The following is a 27,090-nucleotide window of genomic DNA, read 5'->3' as shown; positions in this document are numbered from 1 at the left end:
TGTAAATAAAATAAATATTTTTTGAAATACTTGTTAATTGTTTAAATCTGGAATCGTGTAAATATGATGTACATTTTCAAGATGAACAACCTCACACCATATTCTTTACGTCAATTTTGTGTATTTGTTGATTAAAGATAAGATTTTACGGTAATTAACCGGTTATTTAAAAAAAAATACATTATTATTTAATCAGATATATAACAAAAATGGTTCTAGAAAAAATAGGTTTTAGTTTTTGAAACTATCATATTCTTTGGATTAGCAATTGTAAAAGAGATTCTTTCGACTTAAAAGAGAGTCAACATTTTGCTCGCTATTCCACTCATTAACACTCTCTTTCGCTCTACACACTATTATTCCCTTTTAGCCAAATCACTTTTTTTAATGTTAGGCCTCCGAACTTTTTAAAAATCTAGCCGTTAGTGTATTTAATTCTTGGGAGCGTTCTGCTAAATTTAAAAAGTTATTCTAATTTAAAACCCAATCAAATAACAGTAACTGGAAAGTCACTTCCACCGTTCCTCTCTCAGTGGGCGCGGGTAAGACTGCGCGTGTCAAGGGCGTTTGTGACCGAATATTTGTATGGCAACGAACTCTTAGCACGTGCTTCCAAAACATAAACAAATAAATAAACACGAAAATTAGCACAGAGAAAATTTGTTTATCCACAAAAAAAAAACATTTCAGTTCACCACCTATTAACGATTTTGGCATCTTTTGCCTTTAAAACTTTATTTGATCGCGAAATAACATTCAAATTGTACCAGTTTTGAATGTAGTGCCCATCGAAAACCTGGCAACTCTACTTCATCCGCTCTGTGTTTCTCTCTTAAAAATCCGCTCTCTGTTTTTGCCGGCGGTTTATATGTATTGCTTTATTTATAATTTACAATTGCATTCATTCACTTTCACAAGCTTGCAGTTATTGTTTATTCAATGCACGGTTTTTGTAATGATTGAGATGTTTATCATAATATTTTGCTGATTTCTCTAAAATGCGTAAGTTAAAATACGAACCACACAAATCCAAATACAAACACTCACGAATACGAATGCAAGCTAGTGTTACCAGATACTAAGACCGCATTCTCACCAAATGCTCTCGAAATTCGGACTAAAAAATCCGTCCCTACTTTACAGCCCGCCAAATTTCAAACTTTTTTTAAAACTAAATGAAATTGCGGAATTAGTAACATGCAATAACAGGTCTGTCGAAATAATAGTTATTGTATTTTACATTATTTCAGCATGTGTTTTACAGTTCTGTTGCACTTTGACAAGTTTCTTGCTCAGAAACAGCTTGAAAGTTTCATAAACAATCAATATATTCCACCAAAAACTATGTTATTTTTAATTTCTCCCGGGTGTCAAGGTATTTGCTTACGTTTTGAGATTTTTGTATCTAAATATTATATCCAGTATTGGCTTAAAACATTATTATATAGTTTTTGTCTTCAATTTATAAAAAATTTATTTGTTTAATTATTCTTTGTTAAAAATGTTCACAAATAAAAATGAAAAACAAAATCAACATTTACAAATAAAAAAGAAAAAAGATCAACATCTCTCCCCGACGGGGAATTGAACCCCGGTCTCCCGCGTGACAGGCGGGGATACTAACCACTATACTATCGAGGATGTTGTTTGCTGATCGTCAAAAGACCTTTTTCATTACACAAGTTCGGAACGAACGGCATTGAAACAAACATTCCGAGTTCGGGCTGAAATAGCGAGTTTGACGCACTTGATACAACATCCTCGATAGTATAGTGGTTAGTATCCCCGCCTGTCACGCGGGAGACCGGGGTTCAATTCCCCGTCGGGGAGAGATGTTGATTTTTTTTCTTTTTTTGTTTTTAAAAATGGTTATAAGGAATATTAAAGTTAATATCTATTAAAGATAAATTTTATATAGTAAAGTATTGTATGGATTGACTTTGTAAAAGACGCTTGAAAACTTCATGAGCCTTTTTTCTTAATTATATTTTAGATGTAATTATTCATAATCTTTCTAGTTTTACTTGAAATCATTTACTTGCTTTATTTTTGCTAACGCCTTCTTATATAAAACACTATAAGCCAAACTTTATAATTTAGTGCAGCAAGATTACTTTAATTTTATAGCGTTTTATATGACAAACTTTATTATCAACTTAATATTTAAAATTATTATTAAATAAAATTCCAAATTCCAAATACAAATTTTGGGGTAAAATACAATTTATTTTGTAATATCAATCATAAACGCAAAATGAAGTACATCCGAATACTGAGTGAGTGGGTTGGACAAGGTCTTCGCTTAGAAGGTAATACAGAAAACGCTTAAGCAGTTACTACAGGCTAAGTCATTTTAAACAGTTAAAACATGGACAAAGTGGCTAACAAAAATGATATTCTGGGGAGCACCAAACTAGCCCACCTGCTTGCCCTCGTCGCGATTGCGTTTGAAGGACACGGAATGTATGAGCAGGGGCGGTAGATTTCCGCGCAGCATCTGGAGTCGCTTGCTCTTCTCTTTCTCGGGTCGTCGTAGTTCGTCCTTCGAAGATCCTGGCGAGGCAGACGAAGAGGCCATCGAGGGTGACATGGAGGCCAAGGAGCTGGCACCAGGCAGAACCTCCGAACTCTGGGTCAATAGCATGGCAGAGCGGCGGAAATAGCGAGGCATGGAGTAATCATCTTGGGTGGCCCGTGCTGCATTTGCCGTCTGAATGGAGTAGAGACTCTGCGACACCCTGTACTTCTCGATGGTGGGCGTGTCCTCGTAATTCTTGGGCAGATTGCTAAACGATATCGAGGGCACCTCGGGTGTCATGCTGATCTGACTGCTGCCGGTCATCGTACCGCTAATGGAGAATATATCCGTTTCGCTGGCCGACGATCGTACATTCATGTGCGGAACGCTTTTGGCGGATCGCAGTATCCGTTTGGGCGTGGTGGTCAGCCCACTGGGATTGGCCAACAGGTGGGGATGACGGTCGATGAGGCGAGGTCGCAACACCACCTCCTCCACAACCTCCTCCTCCTCCCGCTCGTCGTCGTCGGCCTTCTCGTCTTCCTTCTCCTCCTCGGCAATGGCCTCGAACTTCTTGGGACTGAGTGTCGTCTGGCTGCCGGTGGGCGAACATTCGGCGGAACTCGGCGCCAGGGTGAACGTGATCCGTTTCTCTGGGGATCCAGATTTCGAATCCGGTGCATCGCCTGTAAGAAAGGAAAATTTAGTCTTAATAAGAGTGTTCAGCACTTATAATTTTCCTTATTCCCCATTATTTTGTTCTACTTTAAAAAAAAAAAAAACGACTATTATTTGTTTAAATTCTGACTTGAAAGGGTAGCTTTCGTATTGTTTTAGTAATAAAGACAACTACCTAAGCTACCATTTCTCTTTAAAATATTTTTGATTTTATTTAACAAGCCAAAAAAATAAATACTTAATTACTGTGCACTGTTCGAAGAAAATTTAAAAAACTTTTTAAAGCTTTAGTATATACATTTTCATTAAAAAAAATTGGAAAAGCAGATGACAAGTAAGTCGCATTAAAGGTTAACAAACATGATAAGGGTTGAGTTCATGACAGATAGGTTAGATATGGGCAGATAATAAGTTGCCCTCAACTAAAGCTGAAACGGAGTCTTTGGAGCCAGTATCCACTGCTTTCGCAGAGCGAAAAGCTCTAGACATGATTTTCCATTTAAGGGGTTTTAATTATCTTATTGTTACTTTGCTTATACAATGTCTAGGAAATTATTCCACAGAAATCTCCCGTGTTGTATCCCTGATTTTGCAGTGTATTTCACAATAGATTGGTATTTATTAGTCAATCCACTTAGTCAGCAAGATATGTACATTGAAGCATCAAACGATTTAGACCGCACGTTTTCCTTATCAGTAAAGAAAATATAGTAATCTTTCTGATGCAGTCAATATTTACAAAGAAAATATTATTGTATATCCTATATGCATACGAACAATGCTCTTTAAAAATAAACACTGAAGAAATATATACTTTGCGGTCTCGGTTCATAAACTTTTTTTTAGTTTTTATCTTAATAATTTTATCTTTTAACTTAAAGCAACCTTAATTAACTGCAGAGATAATTTATATTATTTTTTTAAATTATTCTTAAGATTTTATTACTATTTAAAAACGGTTGAATAAACCCAATTTTTAAACCTAGTATAATAGTTTAAAAATTGTCCTTTTCGTTTACCATCCCATGTAAGCAAACCAATTGTCGCCAAAAGATATATCCATATAAACCTACTGTATCCCTGCAAGCTGGCGAGCACGTATTATAGAAGGTGATTTTATATCGTCAAGCCCCCGACAACGAACGTCAGGTTTATTATATACTGATGAAATTATATGACGGAGGTGGGGAAATACCCAGTAACCAAATGGTTATACATGTTGCTCTTAGTACAGGAGTTCTCAACTGACGAATCGGAAAAGTCATTCGACATCAGCAACAAAACGTGACGTTAAGTTATCATACACACGTATAACCATATAATTTACAAGTATGAATAACAAGAAAGAAAGCAAACTTCGGCAAGCCGAAGTTCATATACCCTTGCAGCTATTGCAAGAATTTAACATTTTTGAAAACATTAAAATTATGATTTACTGCGTATATGTTTAAAAACATTGAAGCTATGATGATTAGCAACCCAATTATTTGATAGTTATTTTATATATTTTTATTATTTCAATGGGAGCTATATGATATAGACGTCCGATTTTGATAAAATCTAAACCATAATTCTGAAATATTTAACCATTGCTATATGTCGAAGAACTGAACAAAAAATTAAAAAACAGAAAAGTTATAATTTTTTTCATTTATTTTTCCGATTGTTCCTATGGGAGCTATATGCTATAGTCGTCCGATTTTGATGAAATTTAAACCGTAAATCGGAAATATTTAACCATTACTAAATGTCGAAGGACTAAACAAAAAATTAAAAAACAGAAAAGTTCTATTTTTTTTCATTTATTTTTCCGATTGTTCCTATGGGAGCTATATGCTATAGTCGTCCGATTTTGATGAAATTTAAACCGTAAATCGGAAATATTTAACCATTACTAAACGTCGAAGAACTAAACAAAAAATTAAAAAACAGCAAAGTTATAATTTTTTTTCATTTATTTTTCCGATTGTTCCTATGGGAGCTATATGCTATAGTCGTCCGATCCGGCTCGTTCCGACTTATATACTACCTGCAATAGAAAGACAACTTTTGGGAAAGTTTCATGCAGATAGCTTTAAAACTGAGAGACTAGTTTGCATATAAACGGACGGACAGACGGACAGACGGACAGACTGACAGACGGACAGACGGACGGACAGACGGACAGACGGACATGGCTAGATCGACTCTACTAGTGATGCTGATCAAGAATATATATACTTTATAGGGTCGGAGATGTCTCCTTCACTGCGTTGCAAACTTCTGACTGAAATTATAATACCCTCTGCAAGGGTATAAAAATAGTACAAGGAAACAAAAACATACGAATGTCTGACGACAATTCCATGAAATCTGGGGTTTTAATTGTTTATTGTTCAGTTTTGAATTATTGCTTTATGTTTTGTTATATTTTTAAATGAAACTTAAGATAATCCAAACAAACAACCATTTATACTCGATTTGTTGGAAATGATACGAATCAACACCTGGCATTATAATCTACACAAATATCTTCAATGCATTGAACCTAATCACTTTGAATATTTCTGCTGGGTATTCGTAATAATTTAAATAATAATTTAATAGGAAGAACTAGTATTTATGTTTATACTAAAATGCATAAAAAGACAATACAATTTTTTTTAAGAACTGTTTCTCCTTTAGTTACTACTAAGATAATAAATAAATTATATAGAATTAAAGTCAGGTCCCAGTGTTCTTTGACGGTTTCTTTGCAGTTGTTGTTTTATCAGCTCAGGAAAACTGAGGAATTGATCGTTAGCATGCGAAAACTGATTATCAGGTCTTGCCTCTTATCTATAAAATGTACATATACATGTATTTTGGACAATTGGAAGTCACAAAATATATTCATATTTGATGGGTGTTTATTTGCTGTTAACATTTTTATACGGTCTCGATAAGGAAATCGAAATTTGACTAATTGGGTTTGGTTCCTTTGGTTCTGGCGATGAAATGGGCCATGAGGAGTTAACGTGGCACAGTGATTAACCAATTATGATAAATCAGTGCCAAGCCCAATAGCCCATTAAATCATCTCCAATTGGGTTTGGTATTATCTTTTTCCAGATGCGATAACCGATATTATGACGTACACCCCAAAGTGTTTTTTTTAACTTCAGATGGAACCGGTACCGCTGGCGGATTGCTGCGTCAGTGCGAAATAATATTGTTAATTAAATTTTACTTCAGATCCAGATTTCTTCTTTTTTCCGCTCTTCCTCGTTGGAGGTTCGAATGAATGAACATTTTTTTTAATCAAAAGGGGTTAGTGGATGAGTCAAGCTTGCGGAAAAATTTCATTGCAAAATTATCATAATGGTTTGATCAAATAATAATCTTGAAACTCGTTCTAAGCGTCATATTAATTGTGTTGTCAGCTATTCGGCTTTTTCTCAAAAATGTATCATATTTCCATTATTAAATTAGTTTAGAATTGAAACAATTATTGAAGCATGTTTGTGCAATATTGCATATAATTTCTCCATCATGGCTTAAGCAAACTTTTTGTAAAATATTTATCAAATCTCTCTTTAAGTCTATTAGACGTTTGATTGCCTCCGAAGATAATTGCTATTCTCATGTTAAACTACTTTCGAAGAATTTCAATCAGTGCTATCGTCTATATAATAAAGACATTAATTGTCTTTGACGAAAACGTTCTAAAAGCGTTTAAATGTGGCTATCGTTGACTAACTGATCTCAGCCTTAGTCAATACGTCAAAGCTGTTGAGTAATGCCAACTTTGCAAACAAATCAATTGTTCAAAGTGCACAAATTACTTGGCTAAAACGCTGTTCAAAATGAGTCAATGGCGTGTCGATTTTATGAGCATTTATGGCATTTTATGGATTGACGAAAGTCATAAATAAGGAAAATCTGTCTGAGGGCTTTTTCTCGTAAATATTAATAAACCTAAGTTTATCAGTAGATTCGGTCGTGGGAATATTAATACACAGGGTCTGTATTCAGCTTAAAAATCATGTAACATAACATCAACAAGTAAAACTAAAGTCCAAACAAAACAGCTACAACTTAAGTGAAACCCAGGCGAATTGTTTTTAAAAGACTTTATGAAAATTCATACTGTTTACTAGTTCTTACATAGAACTAAACAATTACAAGGTCCAACAATTAAGACTTAAATAGAATACGTTTAAGTTAACTTAAGATAGGCTACTTAGGGGTCTAGATAATACTAAATGCCAGCGAACTTGGCATTGCTGTCTTTTTCGAATATTTAACACATATCGTTGTGTCTGGGTGATATCGACAACACTTAGAGCTAATTAGTTAATAATATTAAGTCACAATTTGGCGATATTGGTCACTCTCTTTTCGTTTCTTATGTGCGTTGCGAAAGTTCCTCAATCTTTGGCACAAATACTGCTAGTACCCATTGAACCCAAAAGCCCAGATCGAAGCTCAGTTCTCAGTTTAGATAGAACTTGACCTTTGGCACACCGCTGGACACGATGCTGCTGCTGCGGGTGCTCTTTCCGCTGCTTTTACCATTACCCGCACCACCCAAAAGTGGGGTGTGTGCACCACTGGGGCCATCATTACCTTCCAAACGCCGCAGCAATCGCTCCTGATCACTGAGACGCGGTGTGGTTGGCATCTCACGATTCGGCGTGTGGATCCCGGCCAGATAGGTCTTTGTGCTAATCCGGTTCAGCTTGGTGGGCTGATGGTCCTGGAAGATCTGCGAGTTGGCAAACACCGCCAAAATTTCCGGTCCCAAATTGGGCACATTGATCTGAGTCTCCCGACGATAGTCCTCCTCGTGGATCTTGGCGCTAAAAGGTCCACAAAGGAAGATAGATATGTATTATACGTAAATTGATATTGCCAACAATAAGCCAACACGATCTTGCCAATTAATCGCTAATCGCTAGCCATCCAAACCAAATGCGAAACGCGATCTTTGGCTCGGCGGGTTTGATCTATCTATTAGTACCTCATTAGGCTCAGGCCCAAGCTCGAGTTGCCCTGCCTCATTTGCGGCTGATCGCAAATCGGCTGGGGCACCGTGAGCGAATTATTATTATCCGCCGATGACGGCTGAATGCGTCCGATAATCTGGCCATTTTTTCGGGATGCCAAATAGTCCTCGTCCTCCTCGGGATTGTAATTGGCTAGAAAAGAGAAAAAGTAAAACAATCATGAAATTTTTGAAAAAATAAGCAGAAAACAATATTTTTGTTTGCACTACCGCAAAATATTTCTCTCACAAATATACTGTATTTACTCTTGTGATGTCAGCTAAAAAATTCATTGCTATCGCTTTAGATTTAGCTGTTACTTTTGAATTTTCTGGGTATTGCTTAACAAGTTACTTAGCTTTCCTCTTACTTTTGTGATCGACATTAATTTTTGAAAGTCTTTTTGGTCATACAATTGCTGTCGAACATTATTTTTACCAAACTTTTAATTTCTTAAATTGTGAAATTCAATAAACTATTATAAACAAAATCTTTTTTATAAGGTTGCTATTCTTATGAAGTTTACAAAAGTTAGATAGTTACATGTTTCATTTAAAATTAAAATATAAAAACAGCAATTATGAACAAAATGTATAAAGGTATCTTTGTAAAAATGTCTTTATTTTTTTCAGTTAAAGGTCGTAAGCGGTCAGAAAAAATATTAATGTAAACAAAATACTCTCGAAGCCCAACCTTATAAGCTCCCCTTTATCCACTACCTGAAAAATATTTTTATAAATTCCATAAAACTGATTTATGTATCTTTTTGTGTTTGGTTTTTTATTTCTTTTTTGTACTCGTACTCGATTTCAAATGCCAAACACGTTAAATCGCGCAAAAATCATCGTCGCATTGTGCGTTTCAAGATCTACTTTGGGCTAGTTGAGTGTGTGCGTGTGTTTGTGTGAGAGTATGCGAGTGAGTATATTTGAAGTACTCAACTTCAGGTAATCGTAACCGTCAACTGCCCAATTTAAGGCAGCAGCGAATCTCTTGTGCTTCGAAAAACTTACCGATCGATTCATCGTAGCAAAAACGCTCCTCGAAGCAATTCCAGTAGAAATCTTCCCAACAGCTAACGGTCCACGGGGCGGGGCGGGGGTAAGGGGGAAATGAAAATGGAAATGGTAAAAAAACGCAATTCGGAATGTTAGCCAAGTAATTTGCTGGCCCGAACCAGCCAACTTTTGTTAAGCGAGAGGGGAAAATATAGCGTTTACTCACTTTTGACAGCAGCGGCACATTTTGTTGTTGGCTTCCTCTTCCTCTTACTTTTTCTTGACTTTTTCCCTCTCCGCCAAAAAAAGAAGAGAATCCGAGTCGAAAATCGTTTGTGTTGTAACAATGCTTTGGTTTTGATTAATTTATGATTTCTGTTAGGAAAAATAAATTAAATTCGGATTTGTGCGACTCGATTTTTGTTGTTGTTTGGTGGGAGCGACGTGCGTGTGACTCGTCGTTCCAGAAATCTTGTTCAGTGCCGAGCGGTGAGCGCGTGTGGAGACAGCTCAACGTTTTTTCGGCAAATGAAATTGAAGTGCCCCACAATTCGTATCTCGCGCTCTGGTGGCTCTGGCTCTCGCTCCCAAGCGGCTCTCTGGCCCCCCTTCTCTCGTTTCTACACTTTGAGAAAAACTTTTCGACTACCTTTCGGTCGACTTTTTCCACGTCTAAGCGCTTTAACCACGAATGAATTAAGAAACCCTATCCTAATACTACTTGAGTTTTTTAAAATGATGTCCTTAACTTTAAGGTTCAAAATAATTAATGATCGTTTTTCGGATTAAATGTTAAAATCAGTTTAATTTATATGGCATGTCCAAACAAATTTGGCTTCCTGTTTTTGAAAGAAAGCTTCCTTTCCAAGGTCACCAAGGGATTAATTTTTGTATTTTTTCTTGTTTTACGTATTATTTAGTTTTTGTTTTTAAGACAATAAATATAGATATTTTTCCAAGTGTATGTGTGTGTGATAAAAGTGAGTTGATTCGAGAGCTACCGTTCTCTCATCTACTTTATTACCTTATCTCTCTGGGAGTGTGCCTGAGAGAGGGGGTGGTGGGCTGGTTGGGAGAGCCATTGAATTGATCGATCGCGTCTGATAGATTACTACCAGAGAGCAACAATTTTGCGACAATTTTTAACTACCTCTCCGTCTCTCTCCCGATGAAACTTCACCCAGCAATCTCTTTCCCTCCCTTTCTTTTGCGCACTGTGGGTCAGGTGGCAAAAAGCGTTCCCAGCATTATCAGATTAAAATTGCACGAATTTTCAATAATTTATGACCATCCGTTATCTCATTCTATTCAGCTTTCTTTAAATTCCTTTCGCATTAATTAACGCGCAGTTTACGTAATTTTTGTGTTAATTTAATTTTTATAAGTTTTTAAAATTATAATTTTTTAGCTTAAAAAAGACTATGGTTACAAGCTCATCGCTTTAAGACAAACCTTTAGAAGAAAGAGATCTTACAATTGATTAAACATTTATAATTGCAAGGGTTTAATTAAAGCCTCCGTTATTACAAACTATCTTATTGTTAAACTGTTACTTCGAAAATTAGAATTTTTAGATATAAATGATTTGTCTTACCATTACTTTGGTTAAAAACAACATTAATACAAGCTGTGTTTTAAAAGACATTTACATGGTTTGGTGCAAATTTGTATATTCTGGTTTTTGAAAGTATGTAAAGTAAAAAACGAAAAACATTTTCCTGCCTAGAAAAACAAATGGATGAAAAAAATGTGGGAAATTTGTGTTATTAAATAATTTGCTAAAAACGACACAGATTTTGTGTAATTTTTTCTGTTTAGTCCACTTTTGATCCACTGTAACCTGTTGCTGTATTGTGACACCTGCTCAAGCCTTGCACCGCACCTGTGTGAGTGTGTCAGTCGTGTGAGTGTGAGCGTTTGTGGAGTAATTGAAACTTTTTAAACTTGCACCGTGCACACACGGCGATAACCTCGCTACACATGTACTCGTGTTTGCCTGCCTGAGTTTACTTAACGCTTTGAACGATAAGCGCTTCTGCAAATTGAGGCCACATTCTCTCCACAGGTGAGTGGGCGTCCAGGGGGTGGTGTGGATCTATCCAAGGTTACACCAACTAAGCATACTTTTAGGCTGTCAAGAAATGTTCTTTAGAGCTTATAAAAACAGATTAAAAACACATACCAAGAATGTTTCTTTTGTTTGACGCTATCTATGACATATTTGTAATCTATTTTTTTTAGTTCTGTAAAGTCTTATCAGCGGTTTGCTAATTCCGTTTTGTAAAGTCTTATCAACAGATTGCTGATTCAATTGTGTAAAGTCTTATCAAAAAATTGCTAATTGATTTCGAATGAGCTGATAGTGACAGCTCTGCAAAAAAAACGTCGATAAACTGAAACAAGGCAAAAAATTATAATTGTTTAGGTAAAAAAAAATGTTATTTTTTAATACTAAGTTAATTTTGAATTTTTGTATTTGAACATAGTTTAAAAGGTTATTGTTAAAATACTTTAGAACTATAAATAATGCTTATTTCTTGTCGGGCTCGTAGAGCAATGTGTTTACTTATTGGGATCGTAACTGATATCTCTTCAGTTGAATTTCGGTTGGAATGTATATATAATATGTTGTACAGAAATTTCTGTGTCACCCCGATACTAGCATTTGTACATACATATATTATGACTTTGGCTAAACAAATGCATGTTAACCCAATTTTGACTGCTAAATATGTTTCAATAGCCTTGCCTCACGAATTTCTTGTTTCTCAGACCAATTTTTGGTTTATCTACCAAGTTCATTCCTAGAACCTAATCTCAGAGTGCAGATTAGTGAATTCCCCCGTTATTTTCATTTGATTTGAAGGTGTGAAGACCCTACGCAAGAGTTGTCAAGAGCAAATATTAGACCGTTGTAAAGTAAATTTTGTTTCCGAAAAAAACTAAATGAGATCATTTGACATGCTTCTCCTGAGTTCAAAGACCATTGCGAATCATGTGAGCTCCGTCAATCGATCAATTAATTGTCTTTTGATAAAGCCGTAGATATATTGATAGCATTCAAAGCTTTCGGCGAGAGTTGAATTGAAAAGCGCACAACACTCAGTAATGTACGTAAGATGACGCGGAAAAGGGGCGGGGGATAGGGATATCAGTAATTGAATGTCAATCAGTTGAAATAAATAGCAGTCATTTGCCGCTACCTTTCCGTTGTTACTGTTACTTTAAGCCATGTAATGCAATTTGTTGATGTTTACACGTTTTGTGCGTGAAGCTCATTTCAACTCGAATCGTGTTATGCAACAGAAATAGAGCATGGGGTGAAAACTAATGGGAATGGACAAACCAAAACGGTTACCGCTTTTCTAAACTTGGAAATATATATTATTAATTGTATCAGGATTATTGCGTGAAACCGTAAAATAGATAAATATAATTGTAACTCAACATGTTTTTTTTTTGTTTGCAATTATAAATATAATATTTTTACATGAATATCGAATCTTAAAAAATTATTTTTTTTCAGATAATTCTTTGCATTCAAAAAGGTATTTTCATAGATATTTATATTCTTCTATGCGTAATTAAGTTTTGCATAAGTTATTGTAATTAAAAATTAACTTGACATAAATTATAATTGCCTTGAATCAAGTCAAACGACTTTTGCAGTAGCAAACTGAAAAATCAGCCATTATTTGTAGATAAAATATTGCCCAGCTTAGTCAGCTCCCCTTAACCATATAGCTACCTTTTCCTGCACCATTAATTAGACTATATAATTAAAAAGCTGTTAACAAAAGTAATTTTGAGTTGCTGTCTCTACCTTTTAATGGGCTGTGAAAAGTTTGCGATTATCATCTCGTTCAAAAAACGTGCCAACTCATTCAGCATTTTGTGGTTCGAGCGAGAACGCTATTATTTTTTGGTTTTATATTTTGACCTTTGAACTGGACCGCAGTCGGTTTGGGTCGCTGATTTGACAAACAAAATCGCATGCCACAGGTAAAAATTTGCGGGCGAATAACTTCCGCACAAAGTAGAAAATAAATACGGCGCCAAAAACGTGAACAATAACATTCGGATTACAATATATAATTTCACAAGTCACTCAAGCGATGCATGCAATGCGGTGAAAAAAAAATTAAATAAAACGATACTGAAATTTATATGTATTACTTTTTAACCCAAATCAAATTCATTGCCCAAGTAAGCTTATGTTATTGTTAACTTAAAGTTATAAGAATATTGGTTTTAGGCATTGACATTGGATTTAGCTTTAAGAAATTTTTAGTAAGATGGTTTTAATTAAACAGTTTAATTCATGAGTTGTATCTACCGTGCACTTACAATAGTATCTTATGGGTTTTGCTCAATTATCTTTATATATACCTGTCAAGCATCCCTTTACAACATTCAGCCCCTCATTTCAACCATATAAAATATTTTACGACAACAAAACGAGTTTGGTGGCAATAAAATATATATGTTTGTATATGTACATATGTGTACAATATAATAAACGACGAAATGAACATTATCTAGAATCTCTCACTGGAAAATCACCGAAAAGTTCAAAAGCGTTAATATAACTTAGGTTTTTTTCATTGCAAGGGAGAAACGTGTATTATATCAATTTGATCTACTATATTATTCATTATTCCATTTTTATCGTTAGCTTGCTAAGTAGAAATTCAAATTAAATTCCCACTTCAGTTAATTGCCTTGGCATTGTTTGAGATATTGACGAAGCTAAAACTGTATGTAAGTAAAATAAATAAAGAAAGCTGCGCAAAGTTAGAGAAATATCATTTAAGTATTATCTTTACAATTACCTATCTATAATATATCTTATTAAACACAGTAAAAACCAATTAAATGTACATGTTTTGAATTTGCTAATAAAATACAATTATTCGCTATGAAATCAAAGTTAAATATTGACTTATTTCTAATAGTTTTCCAACCTCTTACAGATTTTCATATTTTCTTTTCATGCGAGCCCAAAAACTGTTCCAACACGACACGAGTAAAAATGACTTTCCAAAAATTAACGTTTTATTATCACTTTGTGTATTTATATCCTAATTTGATTTGCGACATTTAGGTTCGATTCCCTCAGGTTGGAAACGTATTTCCCGTTCCCAACAAAACCAACAGATGGTTGTTTAATGTTGACTTTTGGATTAAATGTAAAGTGTAAATTACAATAACCCGTCAAATGAAATCATTCACACCCCCTTGGGCCACTCGGAATTTGCCTCCAAAACTGAACTGCCCAGAAAGATCGAAAGCAGGTGTCATTAACCGCAGCCAGGCTTGCAGCTTGAATGTATCGCATATAAAATGCCTCGCACGGTTCATGGTAAACTAAAAACACCAGACGACAAGTGGCGTGCATTGGCCTCGTTTCAGTTTTTAGGCTTTGACAGGCATCAGACATCAGCGACTTGACTTGTATTCCGATCGAGTTTCTCTTGGCAGCTAACTCCCCTCAACTTAAATCTTTTTCGCAACTGCAGATTTATTCTGCAATGTTTTTCTTTATTTTTCAGTTTTTAGAGCACGCGCAGTGTTCTGTGTTGATCTTATAAATTAGTATCTCAAGCGTAATGGCGCTCACAAATATTTTCGATTCGTGTCTGTCAGCTTGACTTTCTGCGTAACTAACCGTTTTGTTAACATTTATTTGAATTCAAGATAAGTACAGCAAAGCGAATATTTATATAAATGAAATCTCCATCAAGCCACTTTTAAATTTAAAAGGAAGAAGAGCTGATATGACTAAGAGAATTAGGTTTTCAAAAGATTGCTAAATGTCCATTTCTTATTATAAATATGTTTACCAGAAATAAGTGTTTATGATTGTTAATAAATTTCTTTATTTAAAAAAAAAAAAGTATATATTTCATTAAGTAAACCGGAATAAGATAAAGAAAAAAACCAATAAGCAGCTGCTCAATAAAAAAACATTTCCCGAAGAAATTAATACTTTTTAAATAAATTGGTAACAAAATAAAAAAAAAACTTATCGGAAACGTTGGTAAAAATGTATGTAAAATTATAATTTAAAAACGTATTGTTCTTACATTTTTGTTAATGAATGGGATTTTGAAATGCTTGTAACATATCAGATATTACTAAACAGTTCTCATTGAGATCGTCGTATCACCTTGTTGCTCCACAACGTTTACCGTAATCAATTAACTACTTGATGGGAGCTTTCAGCCCAATGGCATTTAGTATGTTTCACAGAGATAATGGCTCCGATTAACAGCAAAAGTTCCCTAAATTGTTTACCCAGTAATTGACTAGGGAAAAAACCTTGAAACTAAAAGGGATTTCAGCGTAAACGGAACTGTTTTCTAGAATTAAAGCTTCTCATGACATTACATTCCCTTTGTAAACACGCCTAGTACGTTTTTATGTTTTTTGTTTTTATGAATGAATGCAATTTATGTAGGCGATCCTCAGTTCACATTAATCGCTTGCATTATTTCATTGTGATCTTTTCAGTTCCGTGATTATAAATCACTGTTTGTGTTCTCAGGTGAGTGAGTCACAAGTGTCTCATAAGTAATTTTTACTTGAATCATTCACTCAGAGCACGTCCCGCCGACCAAGATGCTTCCTTAAAATACATTTTGTGTATATATTACAAGTATATACACACTTATCTCGTCTAAATCTGCTCGCCAAGTATTTTGTTTGTCAGCCCATTTGCTTCAATTTTTATCAGTAATCACTTGATTGTTCATGACTATACAGCTCGAGCACTAAAGATACGTACTAGAAGGTAGATCGCCTGACTTGACAATAATGCAAGTCCCAGACAGTTTTCCACTCCGTCCCGTTTGCAAAGCTAATGCAGTGCTCGATTTTGAAAGTCGTTTGACAAACTTTGATTTTGGAGCTTATGGCTTTACCATGATGGTATTGGGTACTTTTTCGGCTGTATACGATAACAGATAAGATATGACGAAAGAAAGAGTTTGGGAATGTTAACGACGAAAAAGTAATCGCTGGGATCAAAATAATCAATCAAAATGTGTCGAAAGGCATGATAACCAAAAATTATTGTGTTGACTATATTAGGAAGTCGCTGAACTTTTATATCACGGTTCCTTGTAATGCAAATATTCCATAATGTTGGCAGCAATATTACATGTAGTTAAATTATTTATTTTTGAATAATCATAGTGCATTCATTAAAAAAATGTATATTGAATTATACATTTTTTTCTTAAATATTGTAGTTCCACTCTATTTCGCTAATAAGAACTGTTGATGATTTAAGGATTGACATTAATAATGAACCCTCTCCAAATTGATACTATCTAGGCTTGATCACTATCTAATTATAAGTAAATAATACTAAAATATTTAACCTTTAAGACTCCTATGATGATTATCTTGTATATAACTTAACCTTTATTTTAACCCCTTATTAGTTAATGATTTCTAGGAAAAGATGACTTGAGAGCAATGCAATTCAATACGAATACCAAGAATTGTAATTCGGTGACTCACAACACAGCCTGTACATCTTCAAAGTTTTAACCGATTGTTTATTTGCCTTTGTATCGAAGGCGAAGAAGTGTTAAATTGTCCACGTTTGAAAAACCCGGAATTTCATAATTGTTTGTTTATTAGCAACATTTTATAGATGAGACACATGACAAGGCAAGACAAATCAAAGTGAAATAAATCGCAAATATTGAAATGAAATTTCGCATGCATTTGTAATCAAAACACACAGGCACACGTCCGCTTTTTTTTAGATGCCTTATGGGATTGTTAATGTTTCGCAGAATTCGAGAAAATCCCGATCAAAAAACCGGAACACCAAGAAAGGTAGGCAGAATCTCCTTGCAAGGCGTCAAACGGTTTTTTTCCACAGAAAGAGATGGCCGATGGGGTAAAAGGAGATGGCTGATGGGGGTGGGAAAGAGAGGGGGGGGGGGGCCCAGCAAAAGTGCAATAAACTGCAACATAAATTCTTATGCTAAATAATTGTTTTGGGAGGAGAGGAGGGGAGGGGCTTTACTCGTTCTTGGAAAATCACGAGGCTCTGCCTCAGGGTCAACAACGTGTTGTATTGGGCTTATTTTTATTTATTCTTGCCTGTATGGGTGTATTCAAGTGCGTTTTCAATTACAGGTTCTTAAACACAACGCTGTTTTGTTGTATGTACTTTACTTTTTTGTTTTTTAAATTTTTTGTTTTTACCACTCTCACAAGACGACGTTCACTTCACAGGGGGTTTTATTTTTGGGCTTTTCCAGCAGCTCCTTCAGGGTTATTATACAACTTTCAATCAACTCCTTTTTGGAGGCACTTTCTTTTTACATGTATGTATGTACATACATACATATGTATATATTTTTATGCTGACACTAAGCGGTGTTCCCCAAGAACCGATGCTAAAAACTGCGTCACACAATTAAAACACAACACAAATTTTGGCGTGGATCACACGCTTTGAACGCGAAATCGACATAAAACAAGCAAGAGAACGAATAAAGCTCGCCGATCGAGCCAACAAATGTGCGCGCACGTCTATCGGGTTCAACAATCGTCGGCTGTCTGAATGCGAATAAACCGGGGACGACAACAACTCCACCAGCCCCACCAACAAAAGCGCCCCAACAAGGCAACAAGAGCACCCCCCGCCCCTCAAAATCCGTTGGAGCATGAGCATAAGCTTTCGGAAGTTGGTTCAGACACGAGACGTTCGGTGTCGTATCGCTGATTAAAGATCTGACCTGCCGAACTGTCATTGGGGAGATCGTCGAAAATTGAAATTAATGGTTTTTGTGCGTGAAGGATGTGACCATGATATTGACATTGGTAAAAAAAATGTTACCTGAACCAATCTAGGCCTCAACAAAAAGTAAAATAATATTGTTTTCAAGCAATTTATATTCTAGCGGTATTTAAAAAAAAGTTTAAGTTATTTTAATTCACAACGAGGTATCACAATCAAATTATTAGTATTGCCGCCAATATCTAATTACATTTGAAAGTGCGATACTTATAATTAATATCGATAATTTTCATAATTATATGCAAACACGAACTGCTTACAATGTTTATAAAATTAAGTTTTTTTCTTTAAAACGCAATTAAGCTTGTAGATCAATTTAGAATTAAAATAAGCAAGAACTTTCTGATAATCCTGTTTAATGAGCTATAAACAAAAAGTCTTTTAGGTTCCTATCACTAAAGACCGGCTTAACTAGGTAGTTAATAAGGTGTTTTATCGCTATATCTTCTGTTATATAAGAACTAAATGCAAACACAAACTTTTTATATATTGCACCTATCTTTTTAAAATTAACTTTTATGTCAAGGAACAACACAGGAATTTATACACCATATCATACATACATTGATTTTGTTCTTATAAATACATATTCGTTCATTTTTAGTCAAAACAAATAAAAATTAAAATATCGTTTAGCGCACAAAAACTATTGCTCACGCAGGCCATCTCTAGTCCCTACTCATTTATCGATATCGCAGTCTCCGTTTCGGCCATCACTACGCTCGACCTATTTTCAAAGAAAAAAGGCTATATTTTGCGAAAAACATCCCGAATCGAACGAGAAACACCCGCTCCATCAGCCCAAGGACCTCCCACATCCATGCAAGGCAAAGCGAGGACAAGCCAGACAATTGCAGTGTAAGCAAATGTGCACAAAATGAAAGTGAAAATCAAGTCATGGACGGGAGTTGCAACTTGGCGTTGGATAGCGAATGACGAGAACTGCGGTATCTGTCGCATGTCCTTCGAGAGCACCTGCCCGGAGTGCGCCCTGCCCGGTGACGACTGCCCCCTGGTGTGGGGTGTCTGCTCCCATTGCTTTCACATGCATTGCATCGTCAAGTGGCTGAACCTGCAACCGTTGAACAAACAGTGCCCCATGTGCCGCCAGAGCTGGAAGTTCAACGTGCACTAAGTTCTAAGTTACCAAAACCCAGAGATCAGGAGCGTCAATCAACCGTAGACACACAGTATAAGCTAATCGAATGATGGAGAACAGCAGCAGCGGTGATGCCCAGCCGCATTTGACGGGTCTGCCGCCACTGCCAAAAAGTCTGAGTGCCGCCACGGCGGCTCCTGTGGCCATTGGCCCGCATCCACGCACCGGATCGCCAGCGTCCAGTGTTTCCGCTCTGACCGCAGCCGCAGGCGAACTCTATCTGGGCCCCTCCACCTCCTCGTCGGCGGCCAGGAATCGCAGCTACAACGGACACGGACATAGCCAGCGACATGGCAGCCTCTCCTCCACCCAGGAGTCGCTCAGCGATCGGGAGTCCGTGCACAGTCGCGCCTCCAGCACACATAGCGCCGGGGCTGGCCATACGCCCACCAACAGTTCGAGCAGCACGGGCGCCAGCTCGTCCACGATCGATAACCAGCTGGCCATCCTGCGCAGGGAGATGTACGGCTTAAGGCAGTTGGATCTTTCGTTGCTGTCGCAGCTGTGGGCGCTCAACGAGTCGATACAGGGATTTCGAGTGTTCCTGCAGGAGCAAGATGCCCTGTCGCCGCCATCGAGGTCTCGCACGCCATCGGATGCGAATTCCTTGAGCTCCGATGAGGAGGACGATGGCTCCTATGCGCCAGTGACTTTGCCCAAGATGGCAGATCCGACTGGTGGAGGCGGTGCGGGACTGGCTAGCTCTAGGGCCATGGCCTCGCCGGCAGCCAGTGGGGGACTGCCCACCAAACTGGCCACCGGATCGACCACCTCCCATGCCTCGACCAGCTCCACTTCGGGCGCCTCGGGCTCATCCTCGGCTGCCTCCTCCATGGGCAAGCATCAACAAATGCAGCAGCAGCAACAGCAGCAGCAGACGGCTTCCCATTACCATCAAAGACCGGAGCCGCCGCCCGCACCACCAGCCCAGCACAAGGCGCATCCACAGCTGCCGAGGATCCTGCAGCAGCGCATGAGACAAGCGCCGCCGCCACCGCCACCCACAAGGCAAAAGGGGGGCAGCAGCAGTAGCCACAGCATTAGCAGCAGTAACCACAGCATCAGCAGCGTCACACAGCCGCAGCCACAGCCACACCATCATCCCCAAACGCATGCCCACCATTCGCGGCCCGTATGACAAAACCCGTTCTTGGACTAAGCCAAGTTCAAGAACAGACTCAGATTCACAAACGCAGCCGCTGGCAACACTTCGGAAAGGGTCAATTAGACGACATTTCTCCAAGAGTCAATTCAAATTCAAGTGCAGAAAGATCACACTCACACAGTCTGTCAGCCAACACACTCATCTCATAAAAAAAGCTTGCCATGTCCTAGTTCTTGATATTGAAACACGAAACATATGAACGGTTTATAAATGTTTTTTGCGAAACGATGAAAATGTCTTTGAATGTAAGCGTACCACTTTTCACGTTTAATATAAAATAATGAAACACAAGAAATTTGTATTCAATAATAATCGCTAAGTAGTAAAGGATAAGATCCTTATATGCATCTATGTATTACTCAAATTGTATAAACATAAATTTAAAATGCTTGAAATTCCGCATCGAATTCACATAGATCTAGTTCTATTATTTGCGTTGACTCTGAAATGTTTTGTTAGAATGCATACTATCCTACAAAAACTAAATCAAATTGTTCCAACTCATGTAGCACTAACCAAAACTAAACTCTTGGCCTATACATATGAATATCTGGATTGATTTTATAGCCCTGTTAAGTCTTAGTTTCCTAAGGGGAATCGAACACAAATTATATTATACGAACATGTATCTGTATCTCAAAGCGCAACCTAGCTGATCTAACTGTTAGTCCAATAATCCTATCATTAGCACTCCAAAAATCTAGGCATATATATGTAAAGCTCAAGTATTGGAGCAAATCCCCCGAGCAGTTGTACAGTGCGTTTCAGAACTGTAAGTCAGTCTCAACAAGTTGCATGAAAAGTTCTGTAAAGGAAAAATCAAGTCATACGGTTTACGATTTCATTTTGGTTTTTATATTTTTATACATCTTATTAATGGACTCGATTCTAGTTAAATAGATTATATGATGTCCAACTGTCTTATAGCTTTGGAACGCATTGTATATAATATTTATATTCTAAATACATATACAATTTTTACCACATAACAGTTTAAAAAGCGATAGTTGATGAAACGCATTAAATACCATCGAGTATTCCCCATATCACACGCATTATACGGGAGTTTGCGAAATGAAAAAAAGATTTACATATATTACCTAATCGAAATTTAAACTATTTCCAATATTTATTGTTAGTTCTTAGAATGTTTTATTTCTCAAAACGAATTCCTTATAAAATCTATTAAAATTAAAGCACCTAATGAAGTTAACGATTGGAATTAAAATCCACACGATCATAGTTTACTGTTCTTTATTTTTTATTTCAAACGCACCATTACAAAATGAGACTACAAATCAAAATTCTATGGAAACTTGAACCAACCAGAGATCACTGAAACATCGATATATAAGCAATATACCATATACTGCAGCACAAGTCGCAAAGTTGAATAGCTTGGCTCAACATATTCGAAAAAAAACGGGGACGGTTTCTCCACATCGAGTATATGTTTTGTACAGATAATGCCTCATGTAAGAGTGTTCACTCTTAACTGCCAATCCTTCGGGGCAAAAGATTATTATATTCAGTTTATCAAATCGATTTCTTTATAAATGGTTTATAAAGTTCAATAGTAATTATATTTTTGGATTTGCATAATTTAAATTTGATTGCTTTATAATATATATTTATTTAAATGTGATTTACTAAATTATTTAATTTATTGTTTACTAAAATTTGTACTGGTAATTCATTAATGAAATTATTTTTGTGTACTTTTGTTCAAAAACCATGTGTGTCCCATTAAGACTTCAGATACGCATTGAGCCTGACGGATATGACTATATTCTATCCGAGTTATTCAACGTTGCATCAAGCTAAACTCATCAAATAAATTTGAGATGAACTTTTGAAAGCTTTTGCTGTGTACAAAAAATGCAAGCAAGATATCGAAAATTTACACTGACCGAAACATATAAAACTTTGGGGTTGAGATAAAAACACAATTTACGAAAATATATAATTTATACACATTTTTTGGGTTTTGATGAAATATGGTGATGAGATATCGTTGAAAAGTGTATTATGTAATGGCAATTTATTAATGAAACGAAAGAAACGATACGAATGTATCGATACAATAAATATCAATTTAAATATCAATGCGCAAATGTTGAATTCATTAAAAAGTTCTTAGATTTGTTTATTTGTTTTTGGTTTTTTTTTCTATCAAGCGACTAAACATATTTATTTTTTGTGGGTCGCGACGACCTCAAGTCAATTTCTGGATGGCTCAGTCTAGGTGCTGAATGTTCCACAGCAATCCGGGGAGATTTCTGCAAAAATATAGATATTTAATTATAAAAACCCATGTGTAAGTTTGGGGAAAATATTGATAAGTGTTGGTATTATTGTTTTGAGTGTAATGGATACATATTCTTATATTTATATGTTTTATATTGCCAAGTACTTACTGTTTGTAGGTCCCCAACCCAATGGAACGCCCAACCGACGGTTCTCCTGCTTGAGCCACTGGTAGAGTGGATCGAAGTACTCCAGGAGAGCGGCTGGATCCATTTCCGTCTCGCCCGTGAACTCCTGAAGCACCTCCTTCCAGTGGCGGGAGCTGCCCTTTGAGAGGAACTGGCTCAGAGATCGACCCGCCGCCTTGCTGCCAAAGATGTCGCAATTGTCCAATGTCAGGCGACTGTCGTTGGGCGCATATTGGCCGGCCTGGGTGCACAAAGCCTTGTGGAACTGAAACTGGAAGATGTGGGCGGCAAAGTAGCGCAGATACTCCACATCCGCATTCACGTGGTACTTGGCCGGCGGATCAAAATCTTTTTCGCTGCGGAAAACCGGCGGTTCGACACCACCAAATTCTGATCGCATCTGCCAGAAGCCGCAGTTCCACTGGGATTCGTCCAGTTCGTTGCGGAATACGGCATGACGATACTTATCCATGGCATAACCAAACGGCAGAAAGACAATCTTCGTCAGAGCCTGCTTAAAGAGCTGATTAATTCTACTCTTCTCGTCCAGTTTACCATTCTCTATCAGTCCTATGCTCTTTAAGTGCCTTGCGGACATAACCGACAGGGCGATGACATCGCCCACAGCTTCATGAAAGCCAGGATTGGGTGCTCCTCGATAGACAGCCGGCTGCTGTTCATACTCCAGATAATATTGGATGTGTCCCAGTTCATGGTGCACGATATAGAAGTAGTTGTTGTCCACCTCGGTACACATCTTGATCCGCACGTCGCTGTCCTGGTAAAAGTCCCAGGCGGAGGCATGGCAAACCACCTGACGATCCTCGGGTCTGGTGAGCACACTCAGATTCCAGAAACTCGGAGGAAGGGCACGCATCCCAAGGGACTGGAAGAACTGATCGCCCAGTTCGAACAGCTTCTCCACCGTGTAGTTCTGTCGCACCATCTCGGCCTTCACATCCACAAAGGGCTTCTCCGGATAGGGAGTGAACAGATCGAGCTGCTCGCTCCAAGACTGGCCCCACATGTTGCCCAGCAAGCTGATGGGTATATTTCCCTCCGCTGGCATCACATCCGGACCGTAGTGTTGCCTCAGGCGATAGCGCACATAGCCGTGGATTTGCCTGTAGAAGGGCAGCAGCTGCTTAAATGTGGCATCCAGTTGTCGCTCAAAATCGGCATCCTCGTAGAACTGCAACCAGTAGTCGGCATAAGAGCGGTGATCTGTAGATAGACAGAAAGAACTAGTTTTGAATCTTAAAAAACTATATTTTTTATTTAATAGTATGTGCCTTCTCAGGCATTCTTGCTATTGCAGTCCAAATCAAAGTCTAAAAAAGTGATAACCTCATATTAAGTAATAGTATTGTATACAAACAGTTTGAGCAATTTAATTGATTGTAAACTATTTTTAGGACCATTGCGAGCTATTTTCACATAAGCAGTCACTGAGAAAATAATCTTTACTTTTGGTTTTCAAATAGGCTTTAAATTAATTTAAACCATAAATATATTTAGCTAAAAAACTTTAGGGATCATTTTTTTGCTAGGCCTAAAATGAAAGTATTTTCTCAAAGACTTTCTTTTGATTATAAAATTAAATATAATCGCTAAAAATTATAAGTTATAATAACGCCTTTATATTTCACTATAAAAATAAGTGTATTTTACACAATCTCAATCGATTTTCGGTTAAACCCGACATTATATTTTCGTCTGATACTTGCAGTTTAAAAGGTTTTTTCTACATTTTTAGGATGAATGTATGAACAGCTCCCATAGGAACAATTGGAAAAAAAAATTAAACAAATTATCAATTAATATAAAACTCCCTTATTTAAGAATTACGATTTAAAGTTGCTGAAAATATTTAAATATATTAATATATACAAAGCTGCCATAGAAACATTAAAATAATTCATCGGGAAATAGAAGTTGTTAAACATAAACGAATAAAAATTGACATATAGTCGCTTTATAAAATATATTATATATATTCCTTTCTTGTTTGTTTTGTTATAATACTTTACTAATCAAATAAATTTCAATTAACTTGATTTGGTTTTAAATATTCCCTGACTCTTTTTTGGTCAGCTATTTTGAAGTTTAAAAGGTAAATTCTGCATTTTTCTTACCACGATTAATAATCTAATTTAATAATTAGACAATGTATAACAAGACCGAAAGCAGATAAATGCCAAATGAACACATTTTCTGTCCGTGCTGGCCAGACATTTCCCCATTTGAGGTCAGACCGCGGGTTATCGTGGCATCCATCACTACTCACCATTCAATTGGGCCGCCTTGCGCGTCAGCCGTACATACTCGGCGAAGTGGTCCCGCATGGGGGTTCCCGCCTTGTCGTACCACTGCTGCCAGTACCAGGATAGCTCCGCAGGATCCCGGCTGTGGGCCAGACGCTCCTCAATGTGCGGCTCCAAAGTTAGAGTGCAGTCAGTGCGGTTCGTGTAGGAACACACTGTGACGGTGGCATAGTTCGTTTGCATTGAACTAATGGCATTCTGCAGGGTTAAAAAGTCATCGGGATTCAGGGCGGATGCTCCCAGTTTGGAGAGGTGCTCAGCCTGACGCCGTATATCCGCATCCTCGGACTGGACATAATCGGAGGCCTTAATCCGCTGGGCCAGGCGCTTATTGAACTCCGCATTGCGGGCATAAATCTCGATCATTGCCTGGCGATTCTCCTCTGTGACATTGGTGTTGTAGGTATACGCGGACAGGAACTTCTCGTGATAGCGCTTCCTTAATAGCTCATTTTCCAGCTCGAAAAACCGGCGTGCCTCCAGTACCGAAGCCGAACAGCTATTGCTATTGCTATTGCTATTGCTTTGGCTATTACCCATGGACAGGCCGTGGGGTAGCTGATAAATAAAAAAAATGTTTAAATATAGAAACAGAAGAATACGTTGTTTTTGGCTGAATAAACTCACCCACAGCATTAGGAGTAGCCAAATGGCGGCTATATTAAATGACCCCATTGCTTTACTGGAGTCTTTCCCGGGTCAAGCTGAGCTGCTAATCAGCGCTACTCTGCACTTTGAATTTTAGTAATATACGGCGCAAAACTGGGACGTAACAATTCAGATTGCTTTGTCTTCGCGACGCTGTTGTGGAGCTACTGAATCCACGATGCCGCCGAGAACTGCTTTTATAAGAGCGTTCACGGGCAGCAGCATTTGTAAACACAAGATTAAAGCAGTTCACAGTGATGCCAACTTGGGGGCCGCTAGAAATGGCCAGTTTATATAAACACAACTAAGACAAACTTTGGAATTTATAGAGACATTAATATACTATATAAGCTTTTTGTCTCTGTTACTTTAGAATAAAAAAATTAAAATATCCTCAATTCCTTAAATAAATTTTTATTTCGGTGTGCAGATTATATTAATCACCTTAGACCAACTTTGGAAATCATAGTAGCTTCAAAATAAATAAATGTAAGTAAACGTCATCGATTTTTATTTAATAGGCAAATATAATTATTAGTTTTAAGGGAAATTAATTAATTTGGTGACCAGATTTTAAATCAACTCTGGAAATCAGGGGAATATTAAAAACACATAACCTAACTGAGTCCGTTATTTTACAAGTACTGTCCCTCTAGCATCAGAATAAATGAATTAAAACAATCTTCTTGGACTTTTTCTTTAGTTGAGTGCACTATATTATTAGGTTAAAGGGAAAAATTCAAAAAATGTGTCTAAAAACTGTTCATAATTTAAGATCCCTATCAAAATATGCTTTCATATTTTTCAATTCTATCTATTTTTTAATTCTAATACTGCATTTGGGAACTCCCAAGTTCAAGTTATGACTTAAAAATCCTCTTTAAGAAATAAGAAAAATGTAAAAAAAAAAATAAATAACACACTACTTTGGAACAACCAATTTAGTTTTGGGAAAAGATTTCTTAAATTCCTTCAATTAAATTAAGTTTTTGTATAAGGAAATGTCTATACTTGTTCGTATTTACTATTATAAACTAAATTGAGTTGTACAAAATAATACCAGATGAAAACATAGGTAATAATTTTTAAGTAGCTTGTAAAGCGGTAAAATGTCTGAGGGAGCAACTCTGTCTTCATGCGTTTTCGATTTCGATACAATTTAAAAATTGCTTGCAGTCTCATATTCAGTTACAATCACCAGAGTGTGAGTGCTCCGAAATTTTACACCTGCCCGCCTATCTACCTGCTTTTTTTTTTGCCAATGTTTTTGCATTATCCGCAGCTTGGACGTCACTCAGCTGTTGTCTGCATACCTAACGGCATTCTGTGCGGCAT

General features: G+C 36.9%; 4 protein-coding genes and 2 non-coding genes across 6 annotated transcripts; 3 read left to right on the top strand and 3 right to left on the bottom strand.

Moving 5' to 3' along the window:
* Window positions 1-1,569: 1,569 nt before the first annotated feature.
* Window positions 1,570-1,641, bottom strand: Trnad-guc. Its single transcript has one exon. It is a non-coding gene; the product is annotated as a tRNA-Asp (tRNA).
* A 117-nt stretch (window positions 1,642-1,758) lies between these two features.
* Window positions 1,759-1,830, top strand: Trnad-guc. The gene has a single exon. It is a non-coding gene; the product is annotated as a tRNA-Asp (tRNA).
* Window positions 1,831-2,205: 375 nt separating this feature from the next.
* On the bottom strand, window positions 2,206-17,791 carry LOC108141883. The gene is made up of 6 exons (XM_017265492.2): window positions 17,427-17,791; window positions 9,427-9,575; window positions 9,216-9,277; window positions 8,178-8,355; window positions 7,784-8,016; window positions 2,206-3,204 (listed from the first exon to the last, which is right to left on the bottom strand). The coding sequence occupies exons 2-6, from the start codon at window positions 9,444-9,446 to the stop codon at window positions 2,414-2,416; spliced, it is 1,284 nt and encodes a 427-aa protein (XP_017120981.1). The 5' UTR covers window positions 9,447-9,575; window positions 17,427-17,791; the 3' UTR covers window positions 2,206-2,413.
* Window positions 17,792-18,632: 841 nt separating this feature from the next.
* LOC108141891 (anaphase-promoting complex subunit 11) lies at window positions 18,633-19,159 on the top strand. Its single transcript, XM_017265501.2, has one exon. The coding sequence runs from the start codon at window positions 18,902-18,904 to the stop codon at window positions 19,157-19,159; it is 258 nt and encodes an 85-aa protein (XP_017120990.1). The 5' UTR covers window positions 18,633-18,901.
* Window positions 19,160-19,229: 70 nt separating this feature from the next.
* On the top strand, window positions 19,230-22,454 carry LOC108141890 (signal element on autosome protein 2). Its single transcript, XM_017265500.2, has one exon. It carries the CDS (start codon window positions 19,230-19,232, stop codon window positions 20,319-20,321), a length of 1,092 nt encoding a protein of 363 aa, XP_017120989.1. The 3' UTR covers window positions 20,322-22,454.
* Window positions 22,371-25,943, bottom strand: LOC108141889 (angiotensin-converting enzyme-related protein). Its single transcript, XM_017265498.2, has 4 exons — window positions 25,735-25,943; window positions 25,071-25,665; window positions 22,766-24,007; window positions 22,371-22,627 (listed from the first exon to the last, which is right to left on the bottom strand). Exons 1-4 carry the CDS (start codon window positions 25,780-25,782, stop codon window positions 22,590-22,592), a joined length of 1,923 nt encoding a protein of 640 aa, XP_017120987.1. The 5' UTR covers window positions 25,783-25,943; the 3' UTR covers window positions 22,371-22,589.
* Window positions 25,944-27,090: the final 1,147 nt, after the last annotated feature.

This window comes from Drosophila elegans, unplaced genomic scaffold, assembly GCF_018152505.1.
Source record: "Drosophila elegans isolate 14027-0461.03 unplaced genomic scaffold, ASM1815250v1 contig_814, whole genome shotgun sequence".
Lineage (NCBI taxonomy): Eukaryota > Metazoa > Arthropoda > Insecta > Diptera > Drosophilidae > Drosophila > Drosophila elegans.
The sequence above is the reverse complement of the archived record's forward strand: the minus strand, read 5'-3'. Positions and strand labels throughout refer to the sequence as shown.

Excerpts from the sequence above, each read along its gene's own strand:
- LOC108141890 (XM_017265500.2), top strand. The coding sequence starts at position 19,230 with ATGATGGAGAACAGCAGCAGCGGTGATGCCCAGCCGCATTTGACGGGT.
- LOC108141889 (XM_017265498.2), bottom strand. The coding sequence starts at position 25,782 with ATGGGGTCATTTAATATAGCCGCCATTTGGCTACTCCTAATGCTGTGG. Across the intron at positions 25,666-25,734 it reads GGCTACTCCTAATGCTGTGG|CTACCCCACGGCCTGTCCAT; the intron begins GTGAGTTTATTC and ends TTTATTTATCAG. Across the intron at positions 24,008-25,070 it reads CAAGGCGGCCCAATTGAATG|ATCACCGCTCTTATGCCGAC; the intron begins GTGAGTAGTGAT and ends GTCTATCTACAG.
- LOC108141891 (XM_017265501.2), top strand. The coding sequence starts at position 18,902 with ATGAAAGTGAAAATCAAGTCATGGACGGGAGTTGCAACTTGGCGTTGG.
- LOC108141883 (XM_017265492.2), bottom strand. The coding sequence starts at position 9,446 with ATGTGCCGCTGCTGTCAAAA. Across the intron at positions 9,278-9,426 it reads ATGTGCCGCTGCTGTCAAAA|CTGTTGGGAAGATTTCTACT; the intron begins GTGAGTAAACGC and ends GTGGACCGTTAG. Across the intron at positions 8,356-9,215 it reads TTGCTACGATGAATCGATCG|CCAATTACAATCCCGAGGAG; the intron begins GTAAGTTTTTCG and ends TCTCTTTTCTAG.